This window comes from Rhipicephalus sanguineus, chromosome 3 (genome assembly GCF_013339695.2).
Source record: "Rhipicephalus sanguineus isolate Rsan-2018 chromosome 3, BIME_Rsan_1.4, whole genome shotgun sequence".
NCBI classification, from domain to species: domain Eukaryota; kingdom Metazoa; phylum Arthropoda; class Arachnida; order Ixodida; family Ixodidae; genus Rhipicephalus; species Rhipicephalus sanguineus.
The window spans coordinates 154,308,135-154,332,068 of NC_051178.1; the positions used below are offsets into that span (position 1 = coordinate 154,308,135).

The following is a 23,934-nucleotide window of genomic DNA, read 5'->3' on the forward strand; positions in this document are numbered from 1 at the left end:
GTCTACAGTCGCTGTCTCTCTGCAGAAAACCGAGCACCCGCTTCACGCGGTCACCGCGTTGGAGACCCCTGAACCGGCTTCTTGCGTGAAAGGTAGTCACTCGCTGCGTGCAAAATATGTGAAATATCCCGTTAGAGTCGACTGCCTGTATAACCAAACGGAGCATAACAGAAAGAAGTCTCAGGCCAGCGATCGCACGGGTTCGCGACGACTGACGGTGCCTCTGCGTGTATGAGCGTCTTGCGTGTGCTCGTACTGATGGTTTATATTTAAAGAAAAGCGGCGCACAAAAAGACGGAGACAAAGAAGAGAACCACACACAGCGCTGCTCACACACACCAACTCGCCCAACTTTCTATTCTGTTACGTACTGATGGTTTCGCTTTTGCTACGAGCGCGTTTTAGCACCGCGCTGTGGACTTTAGGCCGCAAAATATGAGAATTTGTGAGTACACAAACGATTGTTGCGCGGACGCTATCAGAGCAGTTCAAAAACAATTTCGTTACAACTACGGCTTCGGTGCGCATGGCAACTTTGTGATGTGCCGTCCCGACGATTCAGGTTTTTTTTTTTTCGGTCTAAATTCTTGTACGTTTTAATGTCATTTTACAAGTTGTCTCGCAATGCGTATTGATCGGCCTTCTCAGCGGGCAAATGTCGCTGCTTCTGTTTCTTTATTCAGTGCATTCGTTTCGTTTGGTGCTCACACAAAACGTGAGCAAATGCGACGCCTTTTTTTAATGCTCCTTAATTATCGTTCCATTTGCATTCCAGTTAACTTGCCGCTTTCTGTCATCAGCAAATTCATAGACCAAAGCTTCACCACTTATAGATTGCTGGTGGAAGGAGAAGTAGTCTACGAGACCGAGCATGGTAGGAGCATGCAACGTCAAGGAAAAGAAAGAAAATACAGTAACGTTCGCCGGACTTGTTCTGCAAGCGTCGGCTGTGAACTAGAACCCACGTGAACTTGAAATAGCGGTGAATAAAATAGAAGTTATTGCAGCAACCAGCAGCCGCAAAACAAGATAGTAAATATTTGACGAGTACCCCAGCAATTTTGGCAGCAGTGTCGTGTTTAACGCCAACCGGGTGTCATCTTTCCCACGTAAATAAATGAGGCTCCAAGAAAATACATGGGGTTGGAGAGGCCCAACGTCAATTTGAGAGTGACACGAATAAATATGGGACATAGTGTTTGCGTCAGGGGAACGCAAGCTTGATTGAAAAAATGTTATTGCCAACATAAATGCAGCACACAGCCGCAGCATTTGACTCTCTCTCTATGTACGTCCATCAGCAAATGTCGCGTAGCTTATGAAGGCGAAAGCCAGATGCCTCTTCAAACGGGAAGATTGACCGTCGCGGCGTCAAGACGAGTGACGCAAAAAATAATTGTCACTTGATGAGGTCAACATATGACGTAATCATGACGTCACAGACCTCCTAAATTTGTAACTTCATTATGACATCACCATGACGTGAAATAATGTGATGTCACGTGATGACGTATTCACACGACATAGTCCCTTTGCATTTCCTCCGTGATCGGTGATGGCGATATCATAAGACGTCATCATGACGTCACAGATCGGCAAAATATGTAGCGTCATTATGACGTCACGTGACGACGTATTCAAAGTCATGGTCGCTTTGCATTGCCGCCGTGATCGGTCACGGAGGCCGTGCAAAACCGCGTTAGGTGCAGAACGCTTTTGGAGGGGCGCGCTGGAGAATCAGTACATCGACTGACAAGAAGGAGAAGGTGACTTTCACCTTCTAGTCATCTTTGTCGAATGCATAAGGGACCCTGTGAGTTTTTTAATTCAACGTATCTAAACAATGACTTGCGCATCTGCAGCCGATTTTGTGGACGCTGAGCACGAGGCCGACGGTCAAGAGGTCGCACGGGAGGGTTCTGAGACGGTATCGAACGGGGTAAAGGGTATGGATTGAAACAACTTTATTGTTGGAAACAACTTTATTGTGGTAAAGGGTAGCGCATTTTCCATCCTGTGGCAGATAAGCATCATTTGCCGGCGGGAAGCGCGCGTGAGCCATCGTCTCAGTGCGCGCTGTATGCTACTCACCGAACATCGCAGGCCCGAAACAGTAACGAAAGCCTTCGTCGCGGAAGTGCTTGTTGCACACAAGACTCGTAGCCGATGGCTATTTGCTGGTTCTTAGCTTTACAACCCATGTTTCACGCAGTTTCTTGTCCCGCAGTTACCGGTGCAAGCTGACACTGGGCTCCGTTGCGTAAGCCCGGCACTGCGGCACCGAGCGGTAGCGCCCCATGTTTGTCGCCTTCGGAGGCAGCCACTCTATTAAAGTGGTTTCAACTGAGTAGAAAATGCGAGAACACTTCTGTATTTAAACAGACCGCAGCGCATGTGGTACTTGAAACTCGTTTTCAACGCACGCGGCAGCGCTCCACAAGCAGCCGACGCGGCCGCTGAGACCACGTGATCCTGCCAAGCACGTCACGCCGACGGTGGCGCCGGCGTTTCCAGTGGTGGGCCTCGAGGCGAATATCGTAGACACTACTCCCGTATGCTTCTACATTGCATTAAGCGATGAACTTATGGCTGACTCTTTGTCATTCCTGAAACAAAGAAACGAACGAACAAACAAACAAACAAACAATAATAATAACTGATGGGGTTTAACGCCCCAAAACCACGATATTATTATGACATAGACGCCGTAGCGGAGGACTCCGGAAATTTCGACCACATGCACCATGGGGTTCTTTAACGTGCACCTAAATCTAACTACATGGGCCTCAAGCGTTTTCGCCTCCATCGAAAATGAACAAACGAAACGAACTAGAAAATATGAGTGTATTAATAATTGTTTGGATTTTGTGTCACAAAACCCCGATATGATTGAGGGACGCCGTAGTGGAGGGCTCCGCATATTTCGACCACCTGGGGTTCGTCAACGTACATGATAAATTTCGGCAAGCGCTCACGAGTAAGACGACGGATGGAAGAAGTACACGAGACCGGCGCTTATTTTTGCTCTCAACTGAAGTATATTTCGAAAAGCAAGAAGAAAAGAAGAAAGAAAGAAGTAAGACCAGGCCATAATCACTAACACGTGGGGACTCAAGATTAGCACACTCTAATTAGAATGCAAAAACCGCGACAACATTGATAAAAACTGATGGTTTTATGCCCTCGCTCTGCTCGTGAGCGCTGCACGAAATTTATCAAGAACACCAACGAACTCGTTCGGCTTCCAATTTTAATTCTTCAACGTATTCCTAAATCTAAGAAACACGGCCCTCTAGCATTTTTGCCACCATCTAAGTGCGGCCGCCCCGTCCGGGTCTCGATCCCGCGACCTTCCCGTCAGAAGCCACGCACCATAACCACTAAACGACCGCAGCGGGTAAGATGCCCGTTTTGACATTGGTAGAGGTTACACGCGTACTCGCCTGGCCTCATATTCGCCAGCAAGGAGCCCGTTATGCAGTTAAACACTTACTGCGCGACAGCGAGCTATTTGGGGCTGGCCGCCTTTAAACGGCCGCTAAGTGGCGATAATGACAGATGTGACCCAAATGTCTGGAAGACGAAACGCGCCTCCGCGACCCGCTGTTGCGAGGCTTCCGGCATTCCCGTCTTCTTCTCTTCCCCCCTTTCGCCATAATAAAACGTGACCGGGACGCAACTCCGTTAACGTTAACCAGCCTATGATTGGTGACGGGGCGAGCCGATCGTCCTGGCGCCTCGCACGCCAGACGTATAGCGCTGCGGGTTACCGGACGTCATTGCCCTATAACTCGATTCACGGCTGCGGATTAAATGCGGATGACGCGTGCAGAGCCGTGCACGCGTTCCGAAGAAGTCAAACAAGACCAACGCTATCTAATTATTCCAAATCGGCCTAATTATGTAACGTCGTTAAGCGGACGTCGGTATATACGATAAGATCAATGACCTATTTGTACGGTGGGTGCAGTACGTCGAAGCACGCACTTGTAGGAATTGAAGCGATAATAATAGTTCGGGGTCTTACGTTCCAAAACCGCGATATGATTATGAGGGACGCGATATGATTATGAGATTATAGTGGAGAGCTCCGGAAATTTTGACCACCTGGGGTTCTTTAGCGTGCACCTAATCTAAGTACACGGGCCTCAAGCATGTTCGCTTCCATTGAAAACGTGGCCGCCGGGGGGGATTCGATCCCACGACCTTCACGTCAGCAGTCGAGTACTATAACCACTATGCCACCTAGGCAGGTATGGACTGAAGCAAGTCGCGGTTGTCGCACGACTGAGGAAATCGAGCTCATGCACAAACGTAGCACATCGTTTTCAATAAATAAATAAATAAATAAATAAATAAATAAATAAATAAATAAATAAATAAATAAATAAATAAATAAATAAATAATTAAATAAATCTTGCTAAAAAGTAAATAGAATATGTAGCAGTAAACAATCAAGCTTAAGAAGCAATGAATGTTACCCGGAATTCCATACCGATGCTCAGGACCCGTAATCGCAGTAATGTTTTCACGCTGAGACTATTCTTAAGATTATCGGCAAGCCGAATAACTGCAAGCCGAATATTAAGTACGTTATTTGAACAAGCGGTCGGCCAATGATGTCGCGCACGAGCAAAAAAACATTGCGCGTATCATTTGTGCGAGCATATATGACACTTAACTTCACGCAGCGTGATTGATTGATTGATTGATTGATTGATTGATTGATTGATTGATTGATTGATTGATTGATTGATTGATTGATTGATTGATTGATTGATTGATTGATTGATTGATTGATTGATTGATTGATTGATTGATTGATTGATTGATTGATTGATTGATTGATTCGTTTTCCTTCGGAGAAGTCTGAGGTGATATCATTATATGAACTGTTTCTATGAAGTAGCGGTGTCCATGTCTAATACCGGGTGTAATTTTAGAAAAGGTGGTCACCATTGCTTTCATGACAAGCCGCAGTATCAGCTAATTAAATAGGCTAGGTTCAGTAACGGACTTTTTAGTGCACATGAAATTGCGAGAAGAGTAGTAGCGTAGTCATGTTTTAGTACGACTTTCCAGATATATATGCGATGTCGAAGTGGTGCTGTGAAATGCTTGGGCGTTTCAGCTAACGGCTTTTTACGTGCATCAAGGCGCTCAGGATAACTGAAACTGTAACGCCAATGCATTATTTCCGCACGTTTTGGAGGCAAAATATCAATAATATGGCTCTTTCATTACGCTTTCTCGTAAGCAGGCACGAATTCCCTAAGCGTCATGATACTCATATTTATGTTCACAGCAGGACGAAGGCCTCTCCCGACGGTCTTTAATTACGCCTGTCGTACTATCTTATGCCTGCGAACTTCTTGATTTTTTACTTGTACCCACTTATTGCTCTGTCGTTCTCGACTGCCCATTCTCTCCCCCTATTAATTCTGTCGTACTAATAGACTGCCGGTCATTTTGCCCTACGCACTACATGACCTGATCCACTTTATTTCTTTCCTTCTTAATGGCGACTGGAATACTGGCTGCTTCTGTTTGCTCCTTAATGCACACAGTGCTGTGTTGATGTCTCTGTATACCTTATGCCTAAAATGTTCTTTTTTTTCTTTCCATCGCTCGCTGCGCGGCCCTTACCATTGCCTCAAGCCTATTTATTAACCTCCTAATTTATGTTCCATATGTTAGAGCCAACAAAGCGCCACGATTGTACTTTATATTCTTTTTCTTTTTTTTAGGAGAACGGCAGGGCTGTCGGTAATGATTTGATGATGCCTGCCGTGTGCACTCATTTACATTTTTTCCCTTCTTTAAATTTCCTTCTCATGGTCAGGATCTATTGTCAATATCTTGCCTCAGTTAACCGTACTCTTGCAGGTTGTACTCGACCGATACACGCAATGCTCGGCTTCAATTTTATCAATTGAGCATGCAGCCAGAAGTGAACGAATAAAGAATGAACTCGTTTTATTTAGCCATAAGGACACTGCAATTTGTCGTAGAAGTAACAGCTGCCTTTTCGGTTAAGTCACCTGAACAGGCGAAATAGCTCCATATATTCCAGGATATTTAAAAAAAAAAGATGTGTAGTCTAAAGAAACGTACACGGGTGTACTGCAGTTAACTCTGCTTACAGCGGAATCCTGCATGTCTACGAAATAGGAGAGGAAGACAGAGACAGCGCATCGCCTGCTTTGACCACGTGTATGCCCCGGTGCCATAAGCATAGTTTAAGGATTGCCCCGCCACGGTGGTCTAGTGGTTATGGCGCTCGACTGCTGACCCGAAGGTCGCGGGATCGAATCCCGGCCGCGGCGGCTGCATTTTCGATGGAGGCGAAAATGTTTGAGGCCTGTGTACTTAGATTTAGGTGCACGTTAAAGAACCCCAGGGGGTCGAAATTTCCGGAGCCTTCCACTACGGCGTCTCTCATAATCATATCGTGGTTTTGGAACGTTAAACCCTAGATATTATTATTATTGTAACATAGTTTAAAGAGACACTAAAGAGAAACAACGAATAAGTTTAGATTGATAAAGTGTGCTTAGAGAACTCTTGTGTAGTTTATTTCACCACCATAGGTTTATTATTAGAGGAGAAAACCAAGTTCAAAGTTTCATTTTTAAATTTCGCGCCGAAATTTGTAATTCGTGACGTAAAAGATTTTAAAGAGCATTTATCGTATTTTAGCGCCACTGGCTCGACGAAATTTCCACAAACTCGTTATGTCAAGTCTCTGGCCCCCTCAGAGGACAATGTATTTCGATCTAACCGATTAGGAACTACGTAGGCCCAAGCAGGCGCCGTCAAAAATATGTGACGTAACGGCAAATGGTGCGGGAATTCCAAGGTGGCGTCGCCACCTGTATTTTCTTTTTGCGCGTTTTCTCGCTTATTAAGCCTCTTCTCACAGCAAGCATGGTGTTTTTGGTATTGTGGAAGACTACTTTACTAATGCGAGAAAAATCGTTTTGCTCTTTAGTGTCCCTTTAAGGATGAACCACCAACTAACTCAAACGTTTACGCTGCTAAGGTATTCTGACACCGACCCCGTACTCTGTTGGCGCAGACGATCGGCGATGCTATCATGGCCATCATCATCGCCGGTGACAACGAGTCCCTCGCTGCCTGCGTGGGACCCCTAGGATGGGGCGTCGCCATCTACGTGGCCGTACAGATCGCCGGAGGCGTCTCATGTCAGTAGCCGTTTTGTTTTATACCGCATGGTCTTCGACAGCGGAGAGTTTCAACGTGCTACAAATGCAGCTCATAGCTATTAACTTTATCTCGTTGCCGCCTCAGTGTTTTGCGCTGTACATAGATACGTGTCGAAGTCGTACAGAGGATGATGACTATGGGAATGCACCGCAGCAATTTTAATGGAGACACAATGAAGACCTTCATAGCACGCTGTGAAAAAAATACTGTCTTGGTTATCCTTACTGTTAATGAGTACTTTTCGCCCCTATGTTTTTGACGTGACAACAGCTGTGCAGCTACATAGTCGAGATGATTTCGTTTCATCATTTTACTTTTAACGTGAGTATAATCCTATGTGCAGCTAACGTAGTATATTGAAGCGCGTTAACAAGGGCACTAGTACAATAGGCAGTTATTGGGCACTTTAGTGAGTACAGTAACGAGATGTGCGATGGTAGCGGTTCGACACGAAAAAAATGGTAAGGCTTACCGTTACTTGCCAGTTTCTTTCCTGTGTCTCTGGTCGGAAAAGCGGAAGCGCGAAACGGAAAAGCGAAGCGCACGTGCGTGGATCCGTGTGATATATGTGATGGCGTCATGCGTGCGCACGCTAATCGCCTAAAATAACTAACTCGCTAGAGATGTATGCCGATTCTGGCCTCATTTCTTCATTGCCGGACTTTCATCATAAGTCAAACACAAAGAATGATATTAAATAAATGGCATCAAGTAAACTATAAGAGCATCCGCTCCATCGCCATGAAGACATATCTGAACTAACGAGGAGGCTTGAAGATCGTACCTCGAGAGGGAATAGATCGACAATTCGAACCGGGGCTATGAATGTGGCACATCAATTCGGTGGAAGCCTGCAAAGTGAAGGAGCCCTTTTACGTGTACCAGGTTATAGTTCATAGAACAAGATAACCACGACATTCGCTCCGTGCAGTCACGCCGTCCAATCGCTGTCTGCGCAATACGGCAGAAGAAGCCAGGGTCCGACATCCGCGCCGCGCTGGAGTGGCCTTATGCCGGTAATTAATAAACGACATCGCTCTTGCATCGCAGCCCACCTGAATCCTGCCGTGACACTGGCCCAGGCGTCCGTGCGCAAGTTTCCGATCGCCAAAGTGCCGCTCTATTTCGCGGCACAGTACCTGGGTGGCTTCGTCGGCGCGGCGCTTGTGTTTGTCACCTACAAAGGTGCGTTGTTATTCTTGTTGTTTGCCGTACCGTGGAGTCGTTTGTCAACTGTTGGTGAATGCCACGAGTACATGAACGCCAGTGATTCTAAGTATCAACTTTTGCCCCTCTCCTCTTCGATGTACAGGGGGGATGGAAAGAAACGCGAACAGCGCGGCGCATTGTTTTCATCACGCTCTGACTTTGGTGGCAATAAAACAAAATGTTAAAATGGTTCTTGATTGCATCATGGATGACTCTAGTAGTTGTTTTTTTTATCACCATTCAGGCTACAGCCACTTGAAAAGAAACGCGAAACAGCAGAGAACGTAGATGCCGCACCGTTCGCGTTTCTTTCCATCCTCACTGCAGTACATCTGTACCCTGAGGGTATTCATCAATTAACTAATTAATTAATGTAAGGAGTTATGTAACTGAATAACGGAACCAATAAGTCTATTTTATCCGTGTTCACTGTACTGATTTTGTATTGTTTAATGCCTGTCAAAGCGGTGCGAGTGTGCACATTACTCGTATTACGTGGAACGGGTGGTGGCTTCAGAATAGTGTTTCAACCATGTAAGTAAAACTTAAAAGGAAGAGACGCCAAGAGGGACAATGTGCAGTTGTATTGGGTGACTTCAATCAACTTGCTTGCATTTTATCCTCTCCAATCTGGGCAAAGTGCTTGATGTGATCATGCTATAACGCTTCGTTACAGTATATACCGCAAGGTGTGGTGGTGAATTTTTTTTTCTCTGCCTTCCTTTCGTTGTCCTTAGAATAAAGTTGTTTCATCTTCAATTCAGGTGCGAAATAGAATCAAAGAAAGATAGTCCCCGAACTTTCATTATTAGTGGCCGTTGATGTTGTCCTTGATTTCTCAGCTGAACAACCGTGACAGCGGATGATAGTCCACGAAGATTATAGAGTAACATCGTCGTGACTTCGAGTGATTTCTGACGGCGAGATGCCGTAACGGCATAATTGTCTTCTCGCATTAGCGTGATACTTCTTTTTTTCCTCGCCTATACACTAACGGGCACAGTCGAAAATGCGTGGCGGAGAAAAATTGTTTTCGGTCGTTGTTACTCGACGTCGCAAATCAGGTGGTGATTGGAATAATCACGGGAATATACAGGGAAGAAAAAAGAGTGCGAGCTCGCGGAACGGATCTCCGCGCACGCATATTGAGTGGCGCGTAAGATTATGTGATCCTCTGGCATTCAACTGGCCCGGTGAAAATCATCCCGCCCACACACGTGCACGCACGCACACGCGCACTCACCTGTCTCGTCACGACACGGCGAGAAAATGGCCGCCGTTTATCGGATTACGTGCGCGAAACTGACGCCATTCGAGGAATAAATAAGCAAGGTCGGCAGAATCATTTCGAGGCTCTCCTTCCGCCGCTCAATCGGCATTCTGCCAAGAAAATAAATAACGTCAAAGCTTCTGCTAACACAGGTCGCAAGACCCCACAACAACGCTTATCTGCGCTCGTGAACATACAATCCTGCTTCGTTTCATTATTGTTTGTCCCTTGCGCGCTAATTGGTCCATCAATTGATAGGTATGTGGGGGGAAGGCCGCGGCCGGTACTCTTTACAGCAGGTGTTATTACAAGCGTTAGCCGCGCTCACGACACTTTAGGCATGTTTTTGTTTTGACTTCCTCGACAGCACACTCGGAGGCGTGTTTACCCGACTGTGCCTCAGGAGCATGCAGGAAGCAGCCCTTACGCCACATAGCCGAGTTGTACGTTTTTAAACAAAGGGCAATGTATCTACAAAAATGGCAGGGGAAAACTGCTCAACGGGTCCCTTATGAATTCGCCTAAGACTTCTCTAAGGCGAAAGCCATCCTGCATGTGTAACACTTAATATAGTAGCGTATACGTAATAAAGTACCGTCCAGACGTAAATACAGGTAGACGCTCTTTCATGATGACGCTCTTTCACACGGTGTTAGAGCTACGTCTGTGACGCACTGATTTCAATCGGTAACAACTTTGTTAACGAAATAGTTCACTGATCGTTGCAGACGCTATTGAGCACTTCGACCAGGGAGTCCGCCAAGTGACGGGAGAGAAGTCCACGGCCGGTATATTTGCAACTTACCCCAAACCACACGTCTCCACGCTGACGTGCTTCATCGATCAGGTAGGCTCCGCTGAACGCGGACTACGCAGATATACGGCACGCGTGTTCAGATGTTCTTTTATTTGCCGATACAGACCTTTTAATAAAATGCCTGAGACCTTTAGGCACCTGTCTAATTCGCTGACTGGCTCTACGGCGAGGCAGAAATGCCTTTTCCAGGCGCGTAGCCAAGGGGGGGGGGGGGTTGGGGGGGTTCAAACCCCCCTCCCGAAATTTTTCAGTTTTGCTTGCGTATATATACACGCACACATACAAACGCACGCACGAACATGCATAAAGTATGGTTGAACTCCCCCCCCCCCCCCCCCCCGAAAAAAATTTCTGGCTACGCCCCTGGCCTTTTCGATGCTAAAGTTGCCTTGAAAAGACTAATTTACAAAAACTTGAGAGCAGCTGTTTGTATGGAAAAGTTGTAAATCTTCGGGCCGTGCTGCAGCGTGCGGACGGTGCTTACCGCAACTATAGTAAACAGGGACGTTTGTGCAAAGAGCAGTATACGGCAGCCGTCACAAACATGAGGGTGTAGCGAGAGGCCTTGTTTCCCAGAATGCGAATAACTTGAAGCAGCGCGAAAAGGAAACTAGGACGAAGAAGGAACACACGCAACAGGTCGAGCGCTGGAGCAACAGGACGAGCGATAGAGCGCTACCGGCGCTCGTCCTGCTGTGTGTGTGTGTTCCTTCCTTGGCTTCGCTTTCTTTTTTTTTTTTTTCGCGCACATTCAAGTTATTCGCAAGCCAACAAGTTGTTGCTTTCCCAGTATGCAGTGTCCAAAACTAATGTATTACGAAATACCCACTTCTTGCGGTGGGACGTATACGTAGGTCAAGCAAGATTGTGTCTGAACGTCCGTTTACGTGAGCATGATCATTATTGTGTCAAGATTAAGACGACCAGCGATTTGGCTGTCCACTGTGCAAGGCGTATAGCTGTTCCCCTATGGTAGAAGACACGCTTGTGTTGCGAAAATACAGCGATGAGATTGTCAGGAAAGCTTTCGAGGCCTTTTCAACGTGTCAAAAAGGTTCCTGCACATCTCGAACTGGACTTCGCCGCGTTGGGAAGGACTTGGGTCCGCAATTTGGTTGCGGAGTGTTTAGGAACGATTTACTCACTTTCATCAAAATTGCCAAACACTACCAGTTGAGTCGGCGGTCTTTTCCCCTTCCGCACAGCAAGTTGTCTAGATCTCAAGGCATTACAATTAGAGTGCTACAGACCAAGTCTTATACTACTGTATATTTCTTTAGCATCGTCTTTTTGGAGGCTTTCGTGTCTATACATGCTCTGACTGCGGGCAGTAACTTTGAACGCATGCTTTGGCGGTGCCCCTCGTTACGGAGCCGTCGTCGGCTCACAGAAGAGGAGTGTACTCCGCCTTACGAAATCCAGAGTTTCCACGACAACTACGGGCTATCCACTATTCAGAGAGCCCACGATGTGTCGGGGAGGCTAGGCTTGCCCGTCCCCACGTTGCTATAGAAGAGTACTAGCGTTTTTTATAACCCAAATAAAGTTCTTTCTCTCTCTTTAAGGGTGAAATGCAAAGGACACCCGTACACTTAGACTAAGGTGCACATTAAACAGCCCCAGGTGGTTGAAATTAATCCGTCTTCCACTACGGCGTGCCTCATAACCATGTAGTGGTTCTGCCGCGTAAAACCCCAAGTAATTAACATTATTAAACGGTGTAACAGTGTCGACGAATGTGCAAACTTTTCGCAGGTCATCGCGACGGGCATAATGATGGTGTGCTGCGAGGCCATCGGCGACCCTCGCAACTTCGGGGGCATCCCGCCACATATTCACCCAATCTGCTTGGGCCTCTTGATCATGGCTCTTATCTTCAGTTTCGCCTACAACTGCATGTGCCCGCTCAATCCCGCCAGAGATATCGCGCCACGCCTATTCACACTCATGGCCGGATGGGGACCCGAAACGTTCACGTACGTCCTTTCCTTCGTGAACGTCCTCGCGCATTCATTATAGTAATGACAGTGATGATGTGAGCTGTGTTATGGTGTTTGGGCCGCATTCCGAAAAGCATTTCGTGTTCTGTACGTTTTGTTAGCAGTTGTACAGCTTGACTGAAAGTTTCTTTTACCGACAATCCTAGAGCAAGTCGTTTTCGTTTGTGTGTATATATATATATATATATATATATATATATATATATATATATATATATATATATATATATATATATATATATATATATATATATAAAGTTCACCATCGCAGGTTTGTTAAAAGATGAGAGAATGAAAGTAAAAGTTATTTCGAAATTACCTGAAACTTGGTAGGCTAGGCCTCTGGCCGCCTCATATGACAATGTACTACTGTTTTACCGATTGAGAACTATGTAGGCCTCAGCAGATGCCGTTAAAGTCTATGACGTCAGGGAGAGTTAGTGCGGGAAGTTCGAGGTGGCGACGCCACTTACATTTCATTTTGCGCGTTTTCTCGCTACAAGAGTTATGCCTTTGGTAATGTGAATGCGTACTTTTCTTACTCAGAGAACAAACGTTATTCTCTTTAGTGCCCCTTAAAAATATCGCCGCGTTCTGCATTGAACATTGTGTGCACTTCCTTCCCGCCTTCGTACAGTCTACGCGGCGGGAACTACGTGTGGGTTCCACTGCTCGGCCCTCACATCGGCGCCATACTCGGCGTCTGGCTCTACAAGGTGGCTATCGGTGACCACTGGCCCGACAGGCCGAAGCCAGCCTCAAGTAAGTTACGAGTGACGTTCGCATATCGACGACGCATGCGCTCTGCATGTTGACGCCTCCGTCTGTGTGTCGCCCTCTTGCCTCTATAGCGATGTAGCGCGATTCCTTGAACACTGTTTGCTACCAGTCTCCGCTCGCAACGCGCAAACCTTTGTGAAAGTCTTTGCGCTGCCATTGCGCATCATCTATTGCAAACAACAACATTTAGTTAGAAAGTAGCTCTACACATTCGGACTGTAGTACTTCGTGAAGATTTCGCGCTGGAGAAGGCTCCTGTTAAGTGGATATGTTGTTGTCGTTGTGTACCGCGTCGGCGCCTGGCCACTGACGCGCGATCGTCCGCGTAAGCACCTTCGAACCGTTCAACTAAGATATCGTAACGCGGCAAGCGGTAAACGTCGAGGCATATTACGCTCTTTTCGCGGTAACTCTTACTAAATGGGCATATAAATGTACGCTCGTAAATTGTTATTAGGCGAAACTTACGAAAGTAGCCTGGTGAAGATACGCGGACACCAATTTAATGCAGAGGTTACCGCAACCTTTATGGACCTTTCCGCATACTTGTAGCGTAAACTTTCCTGCATGCATACCACATACTGTCACGACACATCAACATGCATACGACATATATACTGTACTGTCGACGCAGCCAGTAAGTTTTTTACAGGTCCGTATAACCCATCACTATCTCCATGTATGGAGAGGACCCACGACAAGTGTGAGTTCCTTTGGGGTGGGAGGAAGGGAACAGGGAGGCGAGAAACTTACGCATTGTGCTTTCACTGCCCCCTCCCCCCCCCTCCCCCCCGCCGCCGCCCCTGAGCTGCCCGTGACTCCACATACCGCGCCATCGTAAGGCCGGAGGTAGTTGTTGATCGTGTATTAACAAATTAATTGCGTAACAGTTGTGCGTACGAACGAAAACTCTACCTTGCGACTAATTTCAATAGAAGAAAAGAACTGAAAGATGAGGAACTTTTGTCGCTAACACTAATATTCGAGACGTTAAGTATTGCGCATAATTAAATGAAATTCACTGTTTGATGCGTGTGTTTCTTCCCACTATATTAAGACGATTTTTTTTTTGTGCGCAAAAGGTAGTGCACAGGAAGTTATCAGAGAATCGACCCATCTTTCCCGATTTAGCGTCTTCAATTCGTGTCAATTCAATTACGTGCAGCGGGACCGTATTCTGACCTCGATACTCAAGGAGAGTGGCCCCGGAAAGCGCGCTGTGATTGGAAGAAGCAAATTAAATGCCAAGATAGTATTAATTACTGTGAAAATACATCGTACAAAGGGCAGGAATGGCTAGAGTGTGGCCTATCATTGCCGCCTGATAGTACGGCGTTCCTTCCACTGACAGTTGCGCAAGTGGTTAAGCTGCACGAAGGCCGCGAATCTATTCCTACGCGAACTTCATCGCAACAAAATTTACGAGCGCTTAACTTTGCAAGCAGGCATATTCATCCTGGTCTCTATTAAGGTCATATACCTCACTGCGGCAACTGTGGTGAGTCTCCTTTTTTCTGCCGCTAGTTTCCGTTGCAGAACTTCATGTAAAAAGCCTGGCGTCCGAGACCACAGTCAGCTGCGCAATCTCGGAGTCCATAGAACGCGTTGGCATCGCTCTGACGGATTCTTTGACTCGATGCTCTTACGGGTTACGGCTCATCCGCAATCCGCCTTTTACATTTTCCTGCGCTGCACTCTGCCGTCTTGGTAGGGTTTTGGTAGGCGTCAAAACAACTGGTATCGCCAGAACGAAAGCCTCCGAGATGAAGAGGCGTTTCGCGACTTTTCCGCTAGGGGACGGGCGCATGCGCCGTGGCATCGCGAAAAAAAGCTGTATTCGCACTGCTTCGTCCAATCTCAGCGCGCACTTTTCGGTGGACAGCGCAGCCTCTGCGGGGATCGGGAACCGAACATGGTCTCTTGTCAGAGAAGCTGACCTCCTTTCTAAAACAAAATGGGGGGGGGGGGGGGGTGCAAAAGATAAATGGCGAAGCGCGACACCTGAGGCACCCTGTACGTAAAACACACGCGCCGGCGCTCTCGGCATCACGCAGAGGATCATCCTGTGGCCGTGGTGGTCGCGAAGAAACCGTCACCACCTCAGCCGTCTCCTCCTCCTCCACCTCCTCCTCCTCCTCATCTTCCTCCGGCTTGCAGCGGCTCCTTCGCCGGCTTCGCCTCAGGCTGCGGCTGCACAAGCATCTGATACCGAGGCCAGCACTCCTCAGAAGGCCTAGTAGCGACAGCGGCCCCTCCATTTTTTGTGTGCGTCCGCATCCAATGTCACTCATATACGTAAGAACGCATCCGCGGGTACACCGCGCGCAGCGAAATCCTACAGTAGTCGAATTACGAAGCAGTCGTGCGCGGATAAATACTCGCTTCATATTTTAATTAACTCGATTTTAGAGAGTTTGTCGTGCTCGCCGACTGAGCGATTTCATTGAGCACGTGTCACGTGAGTAACCAAATTGCGGAATAGTACGCGTAACTCGAGTGCTCGGATAGCCAAACGTAGCGTCTCTCTTACGAAACACGCCAGCCGTCATCAGAGTGAGGGAAAACAGCTCTTCTTCGAGTGAAGTAAAAGTCGACAATCGCAGCAGTAATTCACATATTTGTGAATAAATGCATCTTTATTTTGTATAATTTAACACTGCAGCTATGTATAAAGGAAACCTTAATCTATTGTTATTAGGCTGAGAATAACAGAACGTCGCCGGCGTAGAATGTGTCCGTGACATCCACACGTGCGTCGTCGACTGAGAGCTACGATTATTTGCTTACTTCTATTTAAATGCACCGGCAAAGCTGCTCCTGACAACCGTAGGCATACGTAGGATATTCATGACACCACAGGTGAAACTTAGCACGTGGCGGTAAGCTCAACTTCTTTTTCAAATTAGTTGTATGTGTGAAGGAGCAGCTAATCAAGTGTGTACTAATCATTCGGCCAGGGCGACGCGTAATGTCGGGAAATTCGGAGGCTCGGCTTATAGTTGTGAGAGTGACACGAAACGAAGTGATTCCTCCATACGAAGGCTTCGAAGCACTTGGGATGGAAAGTCGCGTGGCATCGGAGCGCGCATTTTACTGAAGAACTCATTCGAAAGCTTGCACTGAGGTAATTCGCGCTCGACAGCAGCGCAACCAGATGTACCCGAAAAATACGTTGCTATAGCGAAAAACATGCCACATCTTTTCAACCTCCACATATGATACCAGGCACATGAGGCGTACCAGCAGGGTAATCACGGCAACTGGAAAACATTTGTACAAATCTGTGGAAGGTGATAACAGCTCCTATAGGAATCGGACCATACGATAAGGCAGGCAAACAAAAGAGAGGCAGAAGTCTGAGAGTGAAACGCGAAAGCTAGACCATTTTCTTTTATCAGGGCGTCGTTCAATCCTTCCCGCATTCTTCCTCTTTGTGCTTTACAGGGTCTATCTGTCACGCCTTCTTGTCATTCGTCGTGCTACGGCTTTGTCTTCAGCACAATCGGCCGTGGAATCCAGCTGACGTGCGGACCACCTGTTTGCCCAGCCTCTACAAAGGCTTTGAATTTTCAGTCCTGAAAGATGTTTCGAGGCTCGTGTTTCAAGTGATCACCCATAGGAGGTCTTCGAGCGCTTTATCCTGCGCCATTCTAACTTAAAAGCTCGAATGCGAGCAAGCGGTTTCTCTCTAGCCATTGCTGCCTTCTCAGTGGGCGCTCTCGAGATCTCACCGCACGTAGCTGTAACGTGTGCCGGCCGCGGCGGTCGCATTTTCGATGGAGGCCGAAATGCTTGAGGCCCGTGAACTTAAGTTTAGGTGCACGTCAAAGAACCCCAGGTGGTCGAAATTTCCGGAGCCCTCCACTACGGCGCCTGTCATAATCATATCGTGGTTTGGGGACATTAAACCCGAACAATTATTATTAACAGTAGCCGTTACGTGCACGTTCTTGCTTTATTTGCTGATCAGTGTGTATCAAGATGGTCTGTTTTGCTTATCTTAGCAGCCCGATATCAACCGGTTCTTGAGCAAGGGTATTTGTGTGTTCAGTTTTGCTTGCCGAAGGAACGAGTTTTCTGCGCTTCATTTGAATATTCACGGAACTTTGGGCTTGCTTGCGTGACGACCGCGTTCAATATACCTCAGGAAATTGCTTTCAGGGGCGATTCGAGCGGGTCCTTCGCAAGAGTTTCGATGTTCATTATTCATGACTGAAGATTGTGTTGGTAACCGAGGAAACGGGAACGCAACCGGAAATTACGCATTCTTTCGGAACGCGTATTCAACGGAGAGACACAATTTAGTCGCTGTGGCCTCGCAAAATCGTGCTACATTCGAAGCAGTTGCTCAGAAATTATAACGTTGGCTACTTTTCGATGGGTATATAGCCAGTAGCGGCCGCAAAAGAAGTGGAGTACCGTGGTACACTTTATTGGTAGTCAAGAAAATTACAGAGTTTGCCGCTAAGACATTTTCCAGCTTGTGTGTAGCATATTGGGGAAACGCTTAACCACGTAAGAACGTTATAAGTGTATTTCCAGAACAGACGACGGTGGAAAGGGGCACAACTGCTAAAAAGCGCTAGCTTCACAGCCGGCCGGACAGTCACCCCCTGAAAAAGAGGCCGAATGAGCCTCGAAACATAGGGCCAGTTTTTAAATTAAAAACTAAAAAAAAACTTGGCTGGCGAGTTTTTTCTTCTTATAATTTTGCCCAGCCAGACAGATATCCGTCAGATATGTTTACCTTTCAATTTGCAGAACTATATTCTCGATAATTTTGTGGTAATAGGTATGAAAATTAAGGTTTGAAATTGATTATGTTTTTTTTTTATTTTGCGTCGAAATATTAGCTTCGGTGCGTCAGCGTGGCGTCGCAGGTATCAATGTGTATTTTTGTTATATGGACCATTATGGCTCAGTAAAAGTACATGAAACTTGGTAAGTTCAGTATTTGGCTCTTTCAGTATGCAACGGAGTCCGTCTTTACTGATAACCAATTAACTGAGCTCCCAGCAAACTGTTCTGTGACGTCACTGCAAGCTGCTACGGGAAGCACAAGGCCGCGGCGCCACCATGGCTCGTATTACAACATTAGTGCATTCCCTTCTGTAATCTAGAAGAATAATATAATAATACATCTCAAGTTATTTTCTTTGGTTTCTCTTTAACGCTCATTGACATTAAGGATATCCCACCTTTCATTGGCAATCCGTTTTGCTGAAGGTCTCGTTGACACCGCTTATGTAGAAACGTAACCACTTGGTAGAGGTTGCTACTACGTGCAGCACTGCTAAATTGGTGCTATTCGCAGCACCAACAAAAAGGGAACGTTTTAAGCCACATTAGTTCACACTTGCGCCTACATCGGTCGCGCGACAATTTGCGACTGGCGACCCAAAAAGCGACTCAAAAGGCGGCCGATGTTCACACCAGCGAATGCGACCTATTCGTCGCCACACAGAAATCACGTCAGCTCGCATCGTGGCCCGCGTTGCCATTGCCCTGTAAAATAAGCCGACGTCATGTTCCGATGTATCTGATTGGTTCCTGAGGTTCGTGACTACAGTCGCGCGACTGACAAAACGCATTCGCTTTACGACCATAGCGGCCATTTACGACCAGTCGCTTTACGACTAACTTGGTCGCGCGATTGATGCTTGTCGCAGGTGTGAACGAGCCGTAATCGTACATTCGGCTGGGCTCTTACTCGGATTGCAACGATGCGGAGCCCGACTCTTGATCCAAGTCGGAGGAAAGTGCGTCCGAACCGAAGGTGCAGTCGCACTCCAGAGCAATCAGAGGCCGGGAGAGGAGGCACGTCATCGCGTGTTCCGTTGCAAACAAACAATGCGCGCGAGCGCACTGCGCATGCTGACGTCACACCAGGTACGAAAGAACGAAAGATGGAGGAGTCACGTGATCTGATCTGGGCCACGCTCCAAGTTGGCAGCTGGGAGTGCCCCGGAGCGTTCCGAGCTGGAGAGTGATGCTCCGAAAGAACTAGCCGAACGTATTTAGAGCGCTCCATTTCGACCAGCCGAATGCATCATAAAGGATTTAAGAAATTTCGCCGAGTGCCGATGTTGAAGTGCCTCGCAGGAGGAGCACGTCAATAAACGGACACATAAGGCGACGATTCATCCACCATGCTATACCTGCATAGCATGGTGAATGAATACGCGCTCAAGAAACAGCGTGTACTCAACTATCTCATTTTTAAGAATTGCATCCAATACCGTGGCCCACCTGACCTCTATTTTCGCATCTGCGCGTTTTTTTTCTGCAGACGAATGCATGGTGGTCGTATCTCCCAGTCCTGGTCAACTTTCAAAAGACGCCGAATCCGAATCGACGTGAAAGCAGATTCATTTCCTTCATTTTTTTTTTCTTTTCTGCGTCATTCTTGGAGACACGCCAGTTAGTGTTCGTGGACTCAGAAGTACGGACCATCACCACCATCCCCATTAACACTCGGTATCCCGAACTTCATCGCTCAATGCAGTTGTTTCACGTGTGCGTGCGAAACTGTTAGGGATCGACCATGGGCATCAAAAGAGCTGCGTCATACTAAGCCTCGTCATGAAACCACTCGAAGAACCACTGCATCATTACATCAGAGACGTCTGCTTGCTTTAAGGAAGCTTCGACTACGTGCACGGATGATTGACTGAACAAGACTTGCATTGTTCTTAACGCCGCTTCCTCACTCATTTGGGCATTAGAGCGCAAAAAAAAAATGCCATACCACGAAGTGCGTTTTTGGCACTTTAGCGTTCCGTTGCCGCATCAAGCTTTCCCAATGAGTGTCAGCAACGATACCGAGCAGCCACTTCTGCTAATGTGTCTTATCCCTGGGAGAGCAAGACGCTGTCTACCCTGAAGGCAGCGCAAATGAAACTAAATTAGGCATAATATGCTAACGAACGCTTCTTGTCAATTTCAATGTTTTCTTTTATGTCACCTGGGATTGCTTCACGTAACGTCATCTCGATACAGGTATGTGTTGCACTCCAGCGTTGTTGCATGAAGAACTGTGCACGGATAGAATAATGCTGATATCCACCTTCTTGCAGCATCTACTCTAGGTCTGACTAAAAAGATGGCTGATCCCTCTGTCATAGGAATCGGTATAACACGAAAGTGAAACGTGTCGTCACGGAAGTAGTTGATTGTTTATAGTGCATTGGTATATGAGAGCTTGTACGATGGCTAGTGTTTGGCAGATGTAGAACCGCTTGATGTGGACGCACTCACGTTGACGCCACTAGGCGTCAACGTGAGTGCGCTCCAGACCGATGATCTCCAGACCGATGATCAACGCCCATGATCATGATTTAACATATACGTGGACACCGCATATGGTGAATCTCGCGCAAATGTGGCATCAACAAGCACGTAATAAACACTGATACCCGACATGCACTCCTTCAAAACGTCATGAAACGCGAAGAGAAACGCCACGCGCGTCGTGTCTTCCCTCTAGCCTGGCCGTTAATTCTCACAGGGCGAGCGGGGAACGCAATGCGACAGCCAGGCTAGAGTGTATAGCCAGGCGAGCGTCGGAGAGCTATCTTTATATATGGATGGATGCTATGAGCGAGGCTTGGGCTAAAGCCACCACCTCGCGGTGTGTTAAATCGTTGACGAAATTACACTTCTATTGGAAACGCGCCGAATTTGATGGCGTTTTTCTGTGTTTTTTTTCCGAGCCTGATAAGATGACACCGGCCCGTTATAAGGGGGACGCTCATAGAGTCTATCCATCCATCCAAGAGCACCGTGAGAGGAAAGTGTGAAATATAAAAGGTGCGTTCATGTAGCCTTCGTTGTGTGTTTGGCGGTAGCTCAGCGGCTTAAACGCCCGCCAGCTATGGTCGTGGGCCGAGAGGTCATGGGTTCGACTCCTGTAAACGGAACTCTTTCTTGTAGTTTTTTTCATTTGATGGCGTTGATTTTGCTGACGTATTTCCGTGACGGAAATACGTCATGAAAGTCTTGGTGGACCCCGGCATAAAACACTTTCGTGTTAAGAAAAAAAATTACTGACGATTACGATACTGCTTAATACGAATTCTGAGCGGAGCTGTTTAGGTGTTTTGATTTTGCAATAAGTTGTGGCGCGACTGCCTCAACCGGGAGACCGCGGAAAGCAGCGCGTGGGCGCCTTCCACAACAACCGCACAAACTGGCCTATGTTCATGCAGCGCTTTATTTCCATGTATGGTATCGGTGGACGCCCTCGCCGCATACCTTAGTGATGACGTCATCGGCGACCGCACGACGGCGCGCACCAGGGGCGTAGCCAGGGGGGGGTTAGGGGGGTTCAAACCATCCCCCCCCCGAAAATTTTCAGTTTTGTTTGCGTATATATACACGCGCACATACAAATGCACGCACGAACATACATAAAGTACTGTTTAACCCCCCCTCCCCCCCGAAAAAATTTCTGGCTACGCCCCTGGCGCGCACTACTGTGGCGCCGAAGGTGGCCGCCGCGGAACCTGTCGTCTCGTCACTGTCGTTCCCTCTTCCTCGCGCTCTCCTCGCTATAGCCGTCTTTCATCATACTTGAAAGAGATAGCGCAAAAAAAGACACGGACAAAAGAAACAAACGTACACACACTGGCGCTAGTGTGTGTGCGTTTGTTTCTTTCTTTTAAAGACGATAGTCTTTCTTGGGGAACTTAAACGCAGAAATTTTGGTCTGTCTTTCTGTCTGTCTTTCTGTTTGTCGGCACGTCCCTCGATTCAGCCACTCGGCCAAAGTTGAACCACTTGCCCAAGGGCCAGCCGTCTTGAACTGGTGTGGCTGTTCATACTTGTGAACGTTGTCGATCAAAAAGTAAATATCATGCATATCTGAGGTGCAACATCACTAGGTAAGTATTAGGTGGCGTGTTCCTTTAATAGAAAATGCATACATACGTAATTTTAAGGACCCTAGTTTCTTAAGCTGCGCTGAAAATGCATAAGAATGGAAGCTTGAGCGAGTTGGTATGCGTTCATCTTTGTTGAAACAGCGCTCACTAGACGACGACGAAGTAAAAGAAGGCACAGGACAGGCGCTGCCTGTCCTGTGCCTTCTTTTACTTCGTCGTCGTCTAGTGAGCGCTGTTTCAACAAAGCTGAAAATGCGACTTCGCTGAAATTTGCCTTCCTCCGTGACCTTCGCACGAGCTCATTGTTGTGTTTCGGTTTCGGTTCTGTATTGCACTGTACGAATGCCATGGGTTGGCGTTGAAAAACTTTAGTCTTGAGAAGGCCAAGAAGGTGAAAAAAAATATTTAAAAAATGAAAAAGCAGCGTTGTGGGCGGCCTTCAGGCTGCCGGTTGTGGGCGCCGCTCTGGCGTTCCTGTTTTACCCAGGCGACGTGTAAATAAAAGAGTGTGTGGAGAGTACTCGTTGAGTGCGGACGTTTCTCTGCTTCAGCGCTTCGCGCCAAACCGCGTTTTCGGGCTGGCTGGCGTCCCCGCCGGTCGCGTTGGTCACCGCCGGTCTTCGCCTGCTGCTGCGCCGGGACTACCAGCACGCAACACAGCACTCATGTTTCCCCACGTATTGCCAGATGGCGTCCATATCTCACACAGCGCCTCTTCTATCGTCTTTACACGACATTTGCAGCGAAGCACGCAGATACGCGGCCAATTTTTGTCCGTGTCTTCTTTGCGCTATCTCTTTCTAGTATGATGAACCAATAAGCCCGCATCGCCACCCTAGTCGTCTTTCATCCTCCACTGCGCTCCGCATTCGCTCTTTCGTCCTCGTTCGCTCTGCCGGTTGTGACGACGCCGGCGCCGCTCAACGCAGGAACGGGAGCCTACTTGTTTATTATGGGCGAACTTGTGCCCGGAAAACTAGATGCAAATCCGCTAGAGCGTTCCACACACAGTGTCCCTTCGACCGACGCACGTCGTCTTTTTCTCCCAAGCCTTGTAGGTCAACCCACTTTCTTGTGCCCGTGCGCGAGACGCATGCGTTGCGCTGTCACCAGAAGCGCGAGCAGGCACTAGGCATTGCAGACGCTCATACAAGCGGCTCGCTGCGCTCTGCGTTCGCTCTCTTTCGTCCTCGTTCGCTCTATTGGTTACGCCGACGACGGAGACGCCGCTCAACGCAGAAACGGGCGCCTAAGAGATGCGCTCTAAAAATAGCCGTACAAGCTGCTGTACTTTCTGGCACCGTAAAACAGCGAGACAGAAGCTCTCTTGTATCTGGATCCTGTATCCACATACAAGAGAGCTTCTGTATCCACATGTATCCTGTGGTGATCTGTCAATCCAACGCATGGTGTATTTCCCAACGACATATAGTAGATGTGTTGCCTTGAGTTTCTCTCCTTAGAGCTCATAATCAAAACCACGGCGTCACGGCACATGTAGATTCAGCTGAAAGCAAGGTGTGTCGTGCTGAACCCATCTACTGTTAGAAGCGGTGGGCGGTCCGAGAGCTCCTGTTGCGAGTTGCGTGCAGCTCGAGGAACGTGTCATGACGGGACCCTGAGTGTAGCGAATAGAAGTACATACACATCGCTAATAGCGTACTACTTGACGTTGCGAAGCCATGAAGAATATGCGATACCACAGGATGTTTGGGAACACAGCTGCTCAAGGGGCGTCTCTCTCTGTT

General features: G+C 47.5%; 2 protein-coding genes across 2 annotated transcripts in view; one reads left to right on the forward strand and one right to left on the reverse strand.

The window, feature by feature from the left end:
* Positions 1-23,934, reverse strand: part of LOC119385134 (uncharacterized) — a 332,809-nt gene that overhangs the window by 111,172 nt on the left and 197,703 nt on the right. The window lies entirely within an intron of this gene.
* The window catches only part of LOC119387493 (aquaporin-9), a 55,863-nt gene that overhangs the window by 22,177 nt on the left and 9,752 nt on the right, over positions 1-23,934 (forward strand). Inside the window, exons 2-6 of the mRNA XM_037654895.2 lie at positions 7,080-7,206; positions 8,279-8,413; positions 10,436-10,554; positions 12,280-12,500; positions 13,162-13,286. Of these exons, the coding sequence (XP_037510823.1) occupies positions 7,080-7,206; positions 8,279-8,413; positions 10,436-10,554; positions 12,280-12,500; positions 13,162-13,286 (727 nt within the window). The remainder of the gene's footprint in view (positions 1-7,079; positions 7,207-8,278; positions 8,414-10,435; positions 10,555-12,279; positions 12,501-13,161; positions 13,287-23,934) is intronic.